At 41.8% G+C, this 15,217-nt stretch overlaps 2 protein-coding genes across 3 annotated transcripts; both read left to right on the top strand.

Moving 5' to 3' along the window:
* The first annotated feature begins 1,171 nt into the window (after positions 1-1,171).
* On the top strand, positions 1,172-6,273 carry RIMOC1 (RAB7A interacting MON1-CCZ1 complex subunit 1). The gene is made up of 7 exons (XM_065047618.1): positions 1,172-1,562; positions 2,091-2,191; positions 2,570-2,716; positions 3,062-3,193; positions 3,388-3,502; positions 4,756-5,399; positions 5,478-6,273. Exons 1-6 carry the CDS (start codon positions 1,439-1,441, stop codon positions 5,043-5,045), a joined length of 909 nt encoding a protein of 302 aa, XP_064903690.1. The 5' UTR covers positions 1,172-1,438; the 3' UTR covers positions 5,046-5,399; positions 5,478-6,273.
* On the top strand, positions 5,174-13,246 carry FBXO4 (F-box protein 4). Of its 2 annotated transcripts, XM_065047617.1 has the most exons (8): positions 5,174-5,399; positions 5,478-5,524; positions 5,641-5,876; positions 7,520-7,740; positions 8,738-8,813; positions 9,283-9,461; positions 10,334-10,509; positions 11,556-13,246. In XM_065047617.1, the coding sequence occupies exons 1-8, from the start codon at positions 5,339-5,341 to the stop codon at positions 11,643-11,645; spliced, it is 1,086 nt and encodes a 361-aa protein (XP_064903689.1). In that variant the 5' UTR covers positions 5,174-5,338; the 3' UTR covers positions 11,646-13,246. The 2 variants fall into 2 exon arrangements, with proteins under 2 accessions (XP_064903689.1, XP_021151001.2); XM_021295326.2 differs by having other exon boundaries at positions 5,339-5,524.
* The last annotated feature ends 1,971 nt before the right edge of the window (positions 13,247-15,217 follow it).

Genomic DNA, 15,217 nt, shown 5'->3' on the forward strand with positions numbered 1-15,217 from the left:
AAGCAGTATACCCAAAAGTTCAATAAGCTGAGGCAGTCCGTATTTCCTAACAGGTATTGTTAACACAGCTGTTCCTGAGACGAATAATTGTATCTGTCTATGGACTATGCAGGAATAAATGACAACTTATTATCCAACCAAAACATCATGAGTTTCCTCTAGAAAACAAACCATTTCTGGAAGCAAACACAATTTTGCCTTGTAGGTATTACTTTTTTATTGTATTTGATCTGTTTGGCAACTTTTCATGAGATACAACTCAGATAACAGCACAAAACCTCTCTAAGCAGGCAGTTTTCACTACCTGAAGTACTCCAGCAAGTTGTACTTCATGGTTTTAAGTACTTTGGGAGGACATAGGCACTAACAAAATTAAGACTATATGACCTGGACAGAGAAAAATGTCTTTAGTCAATTCTTTTTAAATATTCAAGCTAAGAGAATGCAAAATGTTGTGTGAGCTCGACACATTACTCCAGTGGTCACTAAGCTTTTTCCAGGCAAGAAAAGAGATAGCCAGAGAAGCAATATAGTGAAATACAGCATTTTTGTAACTACACAACCTCAAATATTTGATGATTAACTGTGGAGTAGTAGCAGAATTTTGTTAAACAGGAAAACTTAATGCTTTCCCCTCATAACATGGAAGCTGTTTAGCACTTCTGAAGTTCATGAAATGTGCCATTTAGACAAATGATTGGAGCAAAAATCTCATTCCTCTAACCAAACATATGTGGTTCCAGACCACTGAACTGTATTTCTACAGTTGTGTATCTGTGAGTTAAGTAATCCAACACTAAAGCACCAATAAAGATATATTTATTGATACAGAAATATGGGTTTGGTGTTAAAAAATCTCACTGCCTTTCACCATTTGCTTCAACATGCTTATGTGCAAGAGTGATTTCACAGCGCTGAGAGGTTTTCACAGGCTGGAGAGCATCACTTGAAGGGGGCAACACTAGGACAAGGACTCTCCCCGGGGGGCCCGGCACAGATCTGCAGAAACCACAAACGTCTGTTATAAAGCAGCTCTGCAGCCCACACAAAACTAACTCTGTAGTCCCCGCCTTCAGGCCTCGCCCAGCAGGCTCGGCTGCCGCTCGTGGCGCCGGCAGGCCGCTCAGCCCGAGGCGGCGCTGGGGAGGCCTGAGGAGAACCGGGCGGGGCCATCAAGCTCCGCCACCTCTGCCAAGCCGAGCCGGCAACCGAGGGCACGGAGCCGCGGCGCCGCACAACGCCTCGCCCCGCTCCGCTCCGCCACAGCCCTGCCCGCCGCCAGCCGCAGGCCCGCCCCGGCGGGACGCGCGGCCCCTCAGCGGCCCCGGAGCGGCTGCGCCTGCGCACCCCGCCCTGGCCCAGCGCGTGGGCTACGCGGCCCTGACGGCCGCCCGGAGCCGCCGCCTGGTCGCGGGGCGCGGTGACGGGCGGCGCGGGGATGGCGGCGGCGGGCGGTGCCGAGGCCGGGGGTGCCGAGGCGCGGCAGGCGGTGTCAGCGCTGCGGCCGCGGCTGGTGGCCCTGGGCCGGCGACTGGCGGTGCCCCGGGGAGCGGGAGGCGACGGTGAGGGGCCGCGGGAGCGAGGGGACGGGGCTGGGCCTTGCCTGCGGGCCGCTCCACCCCCTGCGGACGCCGTGCCGGGTCCCGCAGCGCCGCGGGAGCGGGCCCGGGGACGCGGCCGCCCGGCTCCGGGGCAGCTGCCGGGGAGTCCCCCGCAAAGGGCCCGCTCCGCGCAGCGCCGTGCGGCCTCGGCTGGAGGCTCCGGCTGGAGACCTGGGACACGGGGTAGCTGAAGCCTGCGCGTTTGCAGCCTGTGGTCCCTGCGCGTTTGCAGGTTGTGGGCTTGGTGTACGACGTGATGGAAATTAAGTGCGTGTAATCGCTTTTGGAATGTCAGACTGTAACTGTAGATGCCCTTAATATAGTCATGGAAGGTGTATTCTGACAGGGCCAGCTTAAATGCTGTGTTATTCAGTTGCTGTTGTAGATAGTGCCAGGGTGGATAAAACGGCATGAAGTGAAAAGGGTGAGTCAGCAAGGCTCTTGCTGAGAGCTTCTGAGTGCTAAGGAAGGGTTGTGTTCTTCCTTCAGATACCTTCTTAGCGAAGGGCTCTGCTACTCTGGACAAACTGAAGGACCTTTGTAACGAAGGGAAAGAACATCCTTCCACGCTTTGGCAGTTTTATGCGCAGGTAGTATATTTAAAGTATTAAGAACTCCCTTTCAAAAAAATATGCTGTGTAGGGTCTGGGTGTAGGAAAGAGGGTATAGCAGGAAGGGATCTCTGTTTTGTGGTGTGTGCAGTGAACATCCATGAAGTTCAGGGCCACTTCTTTCTGGATTTGAACATTATCTAGAGCTGATAATAATTGTGCTGGTACTGTAAGGACAGAAAGGGTTTTGAGTTTACATTCACTGCTGCCCACTTTACAGTACTTTTAACTTGCAGCTTTTGCACCTTAAAATTATGTGGGGTTTTTTTATAAACTATAACAAGTTTGTTACTGCACACCACCATTTGATTTTTTGCTCGTAGCATTTTTACATTGTGTGTCTTCTTGTTTTCATAGGCTGTCCTAGACATTACATATTTTGAGGAAAACCAGCTTGTGAATGAAGATTTTCCAGAAGAATCTTCCTTGCAAAAAGTTAAAGAACTTATTTGTATTCTTTCAGAACCAGAAGATCTAGTGAGGGAATGCAACATAAACGAAAAAGTGAGTACTGACATTATTCAGCCAGATAATTAATTATTTCATTATTTAAAAATAGAAAATTTGAAACAGGTTAGTAGTATTTGTATTTTTGATGGGCAGAATTTAAGATATTTTGAAAAATTTTCAAGTCTCATTTGTACTTAAATAGTGATTCCTGAAAATATTTTTTCAAGTGACTTGTGGCGTGCTCAGAATTTGTCATGCTAACATTTCGTGATTCCACATGCTTTTAGCAGCTTAAGTCCAAATTATTAGGCTTGTGTCTGTGACCATTGCTGCCTGCGTATGTGAGTAGTTCAGGTTATTTACTTTTGGGTTAGCTCGGTTTGTTGGATTTCATTTCAGCCCATCAACATCCTCGGTGCAGAGTTACTAGAATGTCTTTACTGGAGAAAAGGAGCCTTGCTTTACATGTATTGCCATACAGCAAGAGAAAGGAGTAGATGGCTACGAGAAAACATTGCCGTATTTAAACAGGTAAAGGAGGTTTAAGAAGTAATATGAGCATGTGAATACAGTTTTAAAGTTTGACTCTTCTCTTTTAAAATATAGCTGCCTTTCTTTTGTCTTTTAAATAGGGGTTTGGAAAGTGGTTTGGCATATTTCTGTCTGTCAATTAATCAGAACTTATCTAAAAGGTATTCTTTTCCTCATTTTTTAACTGTACTCAGTGTCTTAATGATGGAGTTCATTACTTGATGAAGATGCTAAGCTTTAGATGCCCTCTTCAGCTAAATGAAGATGTCTCACTTCAAGATAAAGACACAGCTAGATTACTCAGTGAAGGTAAAAAACCCCAAAACAAACAAAACCCCCCAAGTTCCCCAAACCCTACAACCTCCTCTTCTTAACTGTTCCACTTTATGAAATGTTTTATTGTGTATATTTGTTGTTTGACTTCATCTGTATTCAAGATCTGTCACTTTGTAGAAAAAAGAAAAAGACAAATAAGCAGGCAGCATTGCTCTCTCCCCTGCTCCTTCTTTTTGACTGACGGAATTTAGGACGTAGCAGTGCTCATTTTCTCTGTGTTTTTGAGTGCACTAGAGGGAAGTGAGGCAAGTAGTGTTCTCTGTATAGCGTGTGTCTATTACAATCATCCAGTTATCAGATGACAAATATTGAAAGCACAAATGTGACTGCAGAGAGTGCTAGGTGTTCCCATTTTGGTCTTTCTGTTTAGATCTAGGAGAACATGGGTACGAGCACAGTTACTGACTTCACATAGGTAGAAAGTACATGCAGCATTGGTTGGAGTTGGGAAACTTTTCTCTCCGTCTCCAGTTTATGTAGCTTTATTTAAGTTGCAGTACTCTAGTGTATTTATGGGGATCTGAGACCGCATCAGCGTGATGCAGCAGGAGGGGATCTGTAAGGTAAAACAGCTGGTGCTGAGGTCGTGATGTCCACGTTGTACACACTCAAAACTACTTCTGCTCTGGCAACAGAGGGATGGAGCACATTCTTGCTTAGTTTCATCCGAAAGCAGGATTGATCCAGTTCAGCTTCCCGATGCAAAGCCAAGTTCAGCAGCTGGTTTGTAGATTTATTTAGGAGGATTATATTTTTTTCAGTGACTATAGACACTTACGTGGCTTTTTATTCAAGTACTAAACTTGCTGCTGGTTAACCTGAGTTAAGATGATGCTCAAATAGCAAACTTAAACTGTGGGAGGCACAGAAGTATTCTAAAATAAATATGCATAATAGTGCCTGCACTTAATGGGTTGTAAAGAAATACTGAAATTCTCTTAAGATACATAGGTGAACACAATTATCAGAATAAAGTTATGTGGCAATCGTAAAGATTTTAGCATTGTGAAGGGGCCAAGTGAATAAAGGAATTATCAAGGCCTTGATCCAGCTTCTCATCTTGGCACTGTCGGTCATCTCGTGGTTATATTTTTTTGTGTGTGCCTCTTTAATAGGCTTATATTGCCTTTCTGAATTTTTCCCAGAGTTACTTAAAAAAAAAATAAGTTAACAGGCTGTGTAGTTGCTTAGAACAATAAAGTTCTTGATCTGAATTATTTTTGTAGGTATATTTAGTGACACTCACTTACTGGCGATGATGTACAGTGGAGAAATGTGCTACTGGGGACTGCGACACTGTGGGAATGGGAAACAGGAAAGCCTTGAGACGACAGATCCTGTCTCTAACAGTGACCTGGCCTGCAGATCACAGAGCGTGCCGCTGGATTTCCGAGAAACAGGCAAAAACATGTTAACAAAATATGTGGCTGTATGTGAGGGACCTTTAAAAGACCAAGGGTGGAACACAGCAACTGCAAAACACATGTTGTGTTACTTCATGAAATCTCAGAACTGAAATGTGCTGCTTTGGCTGTGCTGGAAGAAGCCTTGTGTCTGAAGAGCACGCTAAGGGACGTGATCTCTGCTTCTGTGTTTGACCGTTCGTTCTATCAAAATCTATACATTTGTTGCATTAAAAAACTGCAGTACAGGTCCAAAGTTTGAACAAGTATTTCTAGGAGAAAAAACATTGCGTAATAAACCGGGACAGAAGGATGACTGCCTGCCTTCCACGGTGGCAGAGCTGCCTGTGCCTCAGCCCCGCTCCTGCGCACTAGTTCCGAGGGGGCGGTGGCGGAGCTCGGTGACATGGCGACCAGCGGAGCGGAGGAGCGGGGCGGTTTGGAAGCTGCCGTGCGGGGTGGTCTGCGTGTCCTCCGGGAGCGCTGGACGCGGGGGACCCGCGAACGCGGCGGTACCGCCGCGTTCGCGGGTCCCCCGCGTCCAGCGCTCCCGGGTGCCGCTGAGGAGCTGGACCCCCTGCAGGCGCTGCCGGTGAGTGGGGACCTGGTCTGGGCTGGAAGGAGGGGGTTAAACACACTATCCCCACCTCTTACATCTTCACCGCTCAATTCCTGTGTGGTTAAACCTCGGCTTTCAACGCTTTTCAGATCGATGTGCAGCTGAATATCATGTCCTTCCTCTCAGCCCAAGATGTGTGCCGTTTGGGAAGCACGAGTTGTTACTGGAGGGCAGCTGTGCAAGATCCGTTGTTGTGGAGGTATTTTCTCCTGAGGGATCTCCCTTTTTGGACATCTGTTGATTGGAAATCACTCCCAGATGTGGAGATTTTTAATAAAGCCTTTTCAGAGGTCAGCGATAATGCACTGCACAATTACATGGCAGTGTAAGTATTTTCATATTCTCTTACATGACTTCCAGTGTCTCTGCAACAGTGATATTCATCCCACAGGCGTGTTTCATATTTACAGCAGTAAAGCCGTGCTGTGAGATGCTGCTTAAATTTTATGTGTCTCAAACTCATTGTTCATTTCAGAAATACAGTTTCCTGTTGTTGGACAGTTTGGTCAGCTCTTTCTGTTTGGAATTTAATAAGAATATAAAATGTAAAAAAATCAAAGCTAACATTGTAAAAAAAAGTAAAGCTTTTTGTAAAATATGTGTCCTGTGCAACAGAAATGCAGTTGTCTCAGAAGCTGTGCACACTGTGTTTGTCACTCTCAGTACAATGACAAATGATTTCTTATTTTAATAAAAGTAATAAGTCTTCGAACTACAGAAAATTGGATGAATCTTTGTGGTTTTTTAATGTTTTACCTGGAAGATGTGGGAAAAAAAATATTATTTTTTTTGAATGTGCACAGGGTAACGAGTGGTATTGCTTTGGCTCTGATGGTCGAAGGCCATAACATAAAAACTGGTTTTAGCTGGGATAGTTGAAAAGCATAGCAACACATATAATGTGTTTGGATGACTAAGAAGAGCTCTTCAGACGGGAAGATTATTCTGTGTGTCTTCTTTTAGACTTCCTGCAATTCCCTGGATTTCCAGGGTTTTTTTGTTTGTTTTGTTTTGTTTTGTTTTGTTCTGTTCTTTAAATTGCAGGTAATTTTTCCTAAGGTGATTTCATGGAACTCGCTTCATGATAAGTGCACTAACCTGCAGTCTCTGTGCACTTCATCCCCACTTTATAAATGGGAAAGACACGCAGAATTTGAAGTGCAAATTATCTACTGATTTTGAACATTGGATATAAATTTCTTTACGTCTGAGTACTTCAGAGCGTCACCTATCTTAGCCACCTGTCACTGATTTCTGTCATGTCTGTGAGCACTCAATGGTTTTGTTGACCTCAAATGAAGCATCTCGGTTTGTTTCCTTGAAGTGTTTGTCCAGCAGCGGGCTGTCATGGCCACAGAAGCAGAGGCTAAAGCTGCCTCCCTAGGATGTCTGTCACTTCCGTGACTCTTACTTCTTTCCTGTGATTACCAAAGTCTTTTCGTGCTTCCTAGCCTTTGCATCACATGAGTATCTAAGCTTACAGACAACACCTGTCTCCTTTTGCAACATGCATTCTCTATGCCTACAGGGGAAATGGTCACTTTCAGGGGGAGTTACCTGTTTCCTAGTTAATAAACACATAAGTGGTCTAATTAAGGTTTGAAATGCACTCAGAAGTCTCAGTTTTATATGGCATTTTATAAGACCCCTGAGCTTTGATGTTATTTTACATGCATTGTATGTTGGGGAATTTGTAACTTTATTTTGTTTTTAAAAGTGAACTAGAAGATCCATAGGGGGAAATATACGAAGGTCCAAAATGTCAGTATTTGGACTTCAAAAGGACCAAGTCTTCACCTGCTTTGTACTGGTCTTTGAAACCATCAGTTTGGAGCTTCATTGGTTTTGATCTGTGCTTGACTTGTACCAGTAACAAAGCATGAGAAGTGTGGGACTTGATTTATGTTGTTTGATTAATACCTCTTTTGTATTTTGTGTTTAATTTCTAGTTGCGTCTATTTTACACAGATATAAGAAAAGCTGTCCTCAGGGTAGAAGAAGTTTGAAATCAAGCCGTCCCCGTTATGGGGCTGTGACTTCCTTTTTGCAATCGCTGGTCACTCAGGCAGAACCTCGCTTTGCCATGTTTGGACCGGGTTTGGAAGAGCTGGACAACTCTCTAGTGCAAAAGATGATGACATGCCCAGAGATTTTACTAGTAACTGGCCTTCCCCAGAGACAAATTCACGGTAATTCTGGTTTTGAGTTTTCTGTTTGTTTTGTTTTATAAAGAGATACAAAAATAGATTAGGCGAGACATGGAGGAAAGGGGTGGTTTTTTCTCCCCTTGAAACAGGATAACATGATGGTAAAAAACACCAAACTTTTTTCTCTTTGTATGTATTCAGAGGATAAATGCAGTGAACAATTGGGATAAAACTTATGATTAAATTTTGCACAGTGTGAAAGGGATCATTTTGCTCCTCATACTTCTATTTTGATCATAAATTCCGTGTCGCACATGCTGTTTTAATGCATAAAGGCAGACAGAACTTGCTTCAGACACTGCTTGCAGTAAGTGGCTGAAAAACACACTTGTGTTTTTATACGGAAGGTCAAGACTGGTCCTTCATGTGATTCAGTCTTTTGGTGTGAAATGGTGTAAACTCCATTGTAGGAGCAGGTGAAGGATTTTTTTCCAATGTTTGAAAACATAATTTTGAACATCTGTAGTTTTACTTCAGTCCAAACCAGAGACAATATTTATTTATTTATTACTTTTAAACTGTTGTTTATCTGAGCGCTACAGAACTGGAATAATTTAATTGTATTTATAGAAAGTGTGAATATGAATTCTTACTGCTATCTTTTTTCTCTCTTAGTTCCTTTTCAATGCAGCTTGTCAGAAGCAGCTTAAAGCCTTTGCTATGTCAGTTTCAGCTAATATGTGCAAATCTAGCTCCTCTCTGACTTAGGTTTCTAGATTCAAATCTGAGTATCAAAAACATGGAAATGCCTCCTTGTTTTCTTTTAATACTCTTAAATTGATTTTAATTAAATTAATGGTCTGATCAATTAAAGCATGTATAAAATTTATTCATAAAATAGTAAATATGCTATCTCTAGCAGCAACTCCTAGGCTTGGATAAATCCATGTCAAAGCACCACTGGAATTTTCAGCCTACAAGTTAGTTGTATTCAGTAAACAAATAGTCATAATCTCATATGTTCATTTTTTCCCTGTAGGAATTGGATCAGGAATCAGTTTTCAGTTTAATAACAATCAAAAATTTAATATCCTGACATTGTATTCAACCACCAGGTAAGAATTGTTCTTCACAAAAAAAAAAAAAAAAACAGTTTCTCAGTTATTTCACACTTTTCCTCGTGTTTTTGTCTTGTGACTTATTATATGTGAATTCGCTTTCATGGATATCCCTTATAAACTGAAGCTTTTTCTTTCTTTCTCCAGCTGCTAAATTTTCACATGGAAATAAACCTCCTTTTCCAAACCTTATACATAACAAATGTGTATGACAAATGCCTAACAGTTGCTTCTGTCTCTCTTGATACCTTGATTGATTCCCTCCTGGGATGTGTTTTAAAATGCATCATGCAGATTGCTAACCATCTGTGTTTGTACACTAGAAAAAATGGGAGGGTAAGGGGAGAAACTAAACACTTTTGTTGGCTTAGGCCAATTTTCTGTCGCTTTCCCGTGATGCTTAGACTGTGGGTTTGCATTCTCTACACAATTAATGTGACTGCTGAAATATTTCAACATCTTTCAGTGTGGAAAGGAGAAGAGCAAGGGCAGAGCAAGCTGTTGCTGTGAATAGAATGTTCTACCTGGAGAACAGCACAGTAGGGAATCAGCAAGCCGTGCATTACAATGTAATACCCCAAGTTAAAAAGGTGTGCGAAGTAGTTGATGGATTCATTTATGTTGCTAATGCAGAAGCTCATAAAAGTAAGGGGTTTCTCTTTATTTATTTATTTGGATTATCAGAATGTCGTAAAAGATTGCAAAGAGTATGGAATAAGTCAAAATCCATGTTCTGATTCTTTCAAAATCTGGTTCTTTAGTGCAATTTCTGAAGTGGTTCACTGTCATAGACGCTCTCCCTCATTTCCCTGTGAGGGGTTATGGCCTCTTCTTTCAGTTATGGCTGGTACTGACGTAGCTGCTCTCTTAAGCTAGATGTGTTAAATGATCTGGGACTAAGAAAAACCATTAAACAAAACAAACCCGGTGGGTGGGTTGAAGAAAAAGCCTGAAATACGTCAATGGTGGTGTAATAACCTGAAAACAGCTTTCTTCAGGAAAACTGCAGTAAAAGATGCAATTAGCCCAAATCAGGAAAGTTCTATAATGAAGATAATGTAAACCCTTGTTATGGTAACTGTCTTTACACTCATTAACTTAGAATGAAGGGAAAAGGCTAGCTCAGGAAAGAGTTAAAAAAAATGTGAGGAGGTTATCCTAAGGAGTTAAGTATGGTCAGAAGGGAAGGGCTGCTGACTACAATGTGTCCGTACTTCATAATGGCTTGTTGCAATTTTGGTCTTTGTAAGGTACGTGGAAAACACCCTGAGGTTAAGGGCTGGAATTGCCTGCCTGTAGAACCTATGGAGAACTTTAAACAACATTTAAGTGTGACATGTGACATGATCCAGCCTTGAGATAAGCAGACCTAGATAATTTGTCCATGCCCTTCCCAGCCCTGTGTTTTTTCATGTCTGAAATATTAAATATTTGAAAAGTTAAAACAAACATGTTAAAAAAGTTATTTTGGGAATTTGCTTATGTTTAATACTCATATATTAAAAATTGTTTCCTAGAGCATGACCGTCAAGAGGACCTGGCTCGCATTTTGGCAATGACTGATCCAAGCCTTGGGCCCCCAAATAGACCTCTGCTAGTTTTGTCTTGTGTCTCTCATGTTGGTGTGAAAAGAATTCCATGTGTATACATGGCACATCAGTTGCAACTAAATCTGCTACATCAGCCCTGGATGGTACTTGCTTTTAAACCTTTATTTTCTTTTTCTCTGTGACTTAAATATAGTTTAATGTTATGGTAGTTCCTGAACTGTACCCACCTAAGCAAATTCGCAGCTTTCAGTGATAGAATGTGAGCTCTCCACTTAAGTGAAGAATTTAGTTTCTCTCGTCCTCTAATATGAAGCATTAGTCTGTCTGAACATAGAGGAGCCAAGTGACTTTCCTAGGAACACACAAGAAACTTCAGATGAAGCCAGAATGTGAGGAGCGGAGCAAGGAAGCTTCAGTTAATTTAAATCTAACTTTCCTGAGTTGTGACCTGAGACCTTGGCCTCAAGGTAGATTTTTGTGCTTTTTTCAGGACACTGTTAATTGTCAATGGCTTGACGTGATGTACTGAGTTTTTGACAAGTCAGCTTTTTACGTAACACATGAGGTCATGAACCTGTTCTTTTGTGTTTGTTGAACACAGTATATATCAGTATGGCCCAGTAACACATAATTTTTTTTTTTTTTTTGGTGACATTGTGTAGCAAAAGATAATACTTAATCAGAAAAAAAACAAAACCTGATTTAAGGTAGTACCTTTGTTTTCATAAGGAAAATGTTTACAAGCTTTTTGAAAAACATACAATTTATAATAGGCACTTTATAATACGTTACAAAATCTGAGAAGTAATAATATGCATAGAATTCTAATGCTGGCAGTGGTTTTGCTCTAAGAGTAACAACGAGATTTTTCAAGTAGATTTTCATCTGTAAAGTAAGTATAATGTTCCAGAATAGCTGACGGAGTGATTGAGAGAAAATTGACCTTGATATCAAGAATGCAAGGCTTTCCTAATGGGTCTTGTAATTAATTCCATAAAGAATAGCATTTTCTTTTAGAACCTTACTCTTAAGAAACCTTTTCTGTCTAAAGGACCTTTAAACCAGTGATAAAATTTTAGATCTGATATGAGTATTTCTGACTTTAAGGATAGACATGGAGTGGTGGTAAAATACTGTTAGATCCATAACCTATTATGTGTAATACTTCAGCTTTTTTCTGTTTTTACAGATGCAGGACACTGTAGCTGCAACATTAGCTGGATTGCCAAGTGGAATTGAATGGCTCCTGGAAGAAGCAGACTGTAAAAATGCACAGTAATGGAACTGTGCGTTGTTTTGCTGTATAGAGACTTTGATGTTTTGGAGTTCAGATGAAGTGAGAATCTTGTTCTGACTCGGTACTGTCAAAAGAGTGATTTAAAAGACAAACCTGCATATATTTCACTGCACGTACTCTAATAAATAACATTCTTCCAACTGTAGTCCTGCATTAGAAGTACAAAGCCTGAACAATAAGTGATTTTGGGTGGCGATTTGGATGGTTTCGTGTTTTGTTTTGTTTTTCTCTTTCTTTCAAGCTGGGGCCATTAGAGTGTAAACTTTTCTAAATATATCTGATAATCTAATATCTTCTGTAAATATACCTAACACTAGGTTATTTTGTCAGCACAGCCCTGTGGCATGCATCACACATTTAGTAAATATATTCAGTGGGGATCTTGACAGTGGTGGTTCCCAACTAAAGAAAATATACTGTACATTGTGCAGGAGTAGGCAGACAGAAAGACAGTGTCTCTTTCAAGAGCACAAATTCCCCTGTGTTTTTCCAGAAACAATGCCTGGAGAAGAACTAACACTTGCAAGAGAATTGCCAACCTAGACCAGAACTATTAGGAGCAAACAAACTACCATGAATGAATTGGTTGTTTCTTGTATGTGATCTTATTTTTTAACCAACCACAAAAGACTTCCAGCATGTTTTGCTTTCTATTGCAGTGAAGGTGTTAGCTTGAGCTGGACATAGCTTTGATGTCATGAACACAATAAGTAGAACTTCATGACATTTATCAGATACCGAATACCTGCCAGTTACTCAAATAGTTCTGGCCATTTACAGATGTGAAGTGTACTTCGCTTGGAATTTTCTACAGAGTTGCAAATATTTTTATGAAACAGGAAACAATGTTTTAGAACTGGAATTGCATTTGCCGGATTGTTGTCTTTTGGGGTAGTCCTAGTCTTCCACCTTTAAAGTGTTTTTTAATTAATGGATGAATGTTCAGAAATTTACCTTGTTTTTCTTGCCTATTCATGTATCTTTTTTGTTCTGGGTTGTTGTTGTGTTTGGGTTTTTTTGGGGGGCGTGGGGGGCGGTGGAGGGATTTTTGGTGGGTGTTTGGGGTTCTTGTTTGTTTATTTGGGTGTTGGTTTTTTTTGGTGTTTCTTTGTGTGTTTATGGTGATTTTTTGGTTGGTTGGTTGGTTTTTTGTGGTGGTGGTTGTGTCTTTTTCCTCTCTCCAGGGAAATGCAATAGTGTTACAATTTTTTCTACATGATGCACATTGAGCTGTAACTGCTCTCAACCTGATATATGTGTGATGCTCAACAAAGCTATGTCAGAAACATTCCATTTGAGAAGGGGAAAATCCACCAAAAGCTATGCTAGGATAATTCTGTGGTTTATCCTAGTTTTAATACGGAATGTGTACTTTGCCCTTTAAAATAGAGAAGGCACAAAAGATTTATGAGTGTTTGGAGGAAAATTTCACGTTTCGTGACTGTGTGTAACTTAATAATTCCGTAATGATCTAGAGGGCTAAATGCAGAAACCTGTTGCTATGTTAGCAACTACAAATACATTTGTTTATGGAAGATCCTCATTCTGCTTTCTTCATAAGGAATAAATTATTTAAAAAATAATTATATTTACAGTCTTTATGTGTTAAGACCGCCTGCATGTGTGCACATACACACACACACACACAGATTCATGCTGCCATAACGTATCAGTCATCATTAGTCATTATGAACAATGTTACTGTATGTTACCTGTTTGATTAACAGGTATCCATTCACTGTCATTTTAAAGGGTCAAGATAATGCAGAGTATGTAATTTTTCTTAACCTAGAGAACATGAGTTGTATTAACTTAGAGACAGGATAACTTAAAGAATTCAGAATTAGGAGTTGTAAGGATGCAGCCTAGGAAACAAACAGTGTGACTTAGAAGTGGTGGGGTAGCTTGAATGACTGAGTTCTGCGGTTGATCAGTTCACACAAGGAGATGAGCACCTGTGCTTGCAGAGGGACAGCTTAGAAGCACAGAGGTATGCTATGAAAGCATCAACCAGCCTGCTGAGAGTTCATATGCCAAATAGCTGCAGAGATGCACTGCAGATTTCGTTTAGCACTGCCCTCAGATTTCACAGTATCACAGCATCACAGTATGTTTGGGATTGGAAGGGACCTCAAAAGATCATCTAGTCCAATCCCCCTGCTGGAGCAGGAACGCCCAGGTGAGGTCGCACAGGAACATGTCCAGGTGGGTTTTGAATGTCTCCAGAGAAGGAGACTCCACAACCTCACTGGGCAGCCTGTTCCAGTGTCTGTCACCCTTACTGAGAAGAAGTTTCTTCTCAAATTTAAGTGGAACCTCTTGTGTTCCAGCTTGTTCCCATTACTCCTTGTCCTATCATTGTTTGCCACCGAGCAGAGCCTGGCTCCATCCTCATGGCACTCACCCTTTATATATTTATAAACATTAATAAGGTCACCCCTCAGTCTCCTCTTCTCCAAACTAAAGAGACCCAGCTCCCTCAGCCTTTCTTCACAAGGGAGGTGCTCCACTCCCCTAATCATCTTTGTTGCCCTACGCTGGACCCTCTCCAGCAGTTCCCTGTCCTTCTGGAACTGAGGGGCCCAGAACTGGACACAATATTGCAGGTGTGGTCTCACCAGGGCGGAGTAGAGGGGAAGGAGAACCTCCCTTGACCTACTAACCACTCCCCTTGTAATACACCCCAGGATGCCATTGGCCTTCCTGTCCACAAGGGCACAGTGCTGGCTCATGGTCATCCTGTTGTCCACCAGGACCCCCAGGTCCCTTTCCCCTACACTGCTCTCTAATATGTAATTTCCCAACCTATACTGGAACCTGGGGTTGTTCCTGCCCAGATGCAGGACTCTACACTTTCCCTTGTTAAATTTCATTAGGTTACTCCCTGCCCAACTCTCCAGCCTGTCCAGGTCCCACTGGATGGCAGCACAGCCTTCTGGTGTGTCAGCCACTCCTCCCAGCTTAGTGTCATCAGCAAACTTGCTGATAGTAACACTCTATTCCCTCGTGTAAATCGTTAATGAATATATTGAATAATATTGTCCCCAGTAGTGACCCCTGAGGCACTCCACTAGATACTGGCCTCCAACTAGACTCCGCACCATTGACTACCACTCTCTGGCTTCTCTCCTTAAGCCAGTTTGCAACCCACCTCACTACTCTATTGTCTAGACCACACCCCCTCAACTTAGCTGTGAGGATGCTGTGGGAGCCTGTGTCAAAGGCTTTACTGAAGTCAAGGTAGACCACATCCACCACTCTGCCATCATCCATCCACCTTGTTACATTCTCATAAAAGGCTATGAGGTTGGTCAAGCATGACTAACCCTTAGTAAAGCCATGCTGACTGCCCCTAATAACCCTCTTATCCTTGATAGGCCTTGAGATGGCACCAAGGATAAGCTGTTCCATTACTTTCCCAGTAATTTCACCTAAAACACGCAGTTTCCTGAGTCTGGTGAGTTTAGAAGCACAGTAAGTCAACGAAACTTGAGACTTAAATTGTTACAAATTCAAAAATCAGTTGGAACATCACTATTTGGTTTTGTATTTAT

Source organism: Columba livia, chromosome Z (genome assembly GCF_036013475.1).
Source record: "Columba livia isolate bColLiv1 breed racing homer chromosome Z, bColLiv1.pat.W.v2, whole genome shotgun sequence".
NCBI lineage: Eukaryota > Metazoa > Chordata > Aves > Columbiformes > Columbidae > Columba > Columba livia.

Bases quoted from the DNA above. Each gene is read 5' to 3' on its own strand.
- RIMOC1 (XM_065047618.1), top strand. From the start codon at position 1,439: ATGGCGGCGGCGGGCGGTGCCGAGGCCGGGGGTGCCGAGGCGCGGCAG. The intron at 1,563-2,090 runs GTGAGGGGCCGC...TTCTTCCTTCAG, and splicing joins CCGGGGAGCGGGAGGCGACG to ATACCTTCTTAGCGAAGGGC. The intron at 3,194-3,387 runs GTAAAGGAGGTT...AACTGTACTCAG, and splicing joins ACATTGCCGTATTTAAACAG to TGTCTTAATGATGGAGTTCA.
- FBXO4 (XM_021295326.2), top strand. From the start codon at position 5,339: ATGGCGACCAGCGGAGCGGAGGAGCGGGGCGGTTTGGAAGCTGCCGTG. The intron at 8,814-9,282 runs GTAAGAATTGTT...AACATCTTTCAG, and splicing joins ACATTGTATTCAACCACCAG to TGTGGAAAGGAGAAGAGCAA. The intron at 10,510-11,555 runs GTACTTGCTTTT...CTGTTTTTACAG, and splicing joins TGCTACATCAGCCCTGGATG to ATGCAGGACACTGTAGCTGC.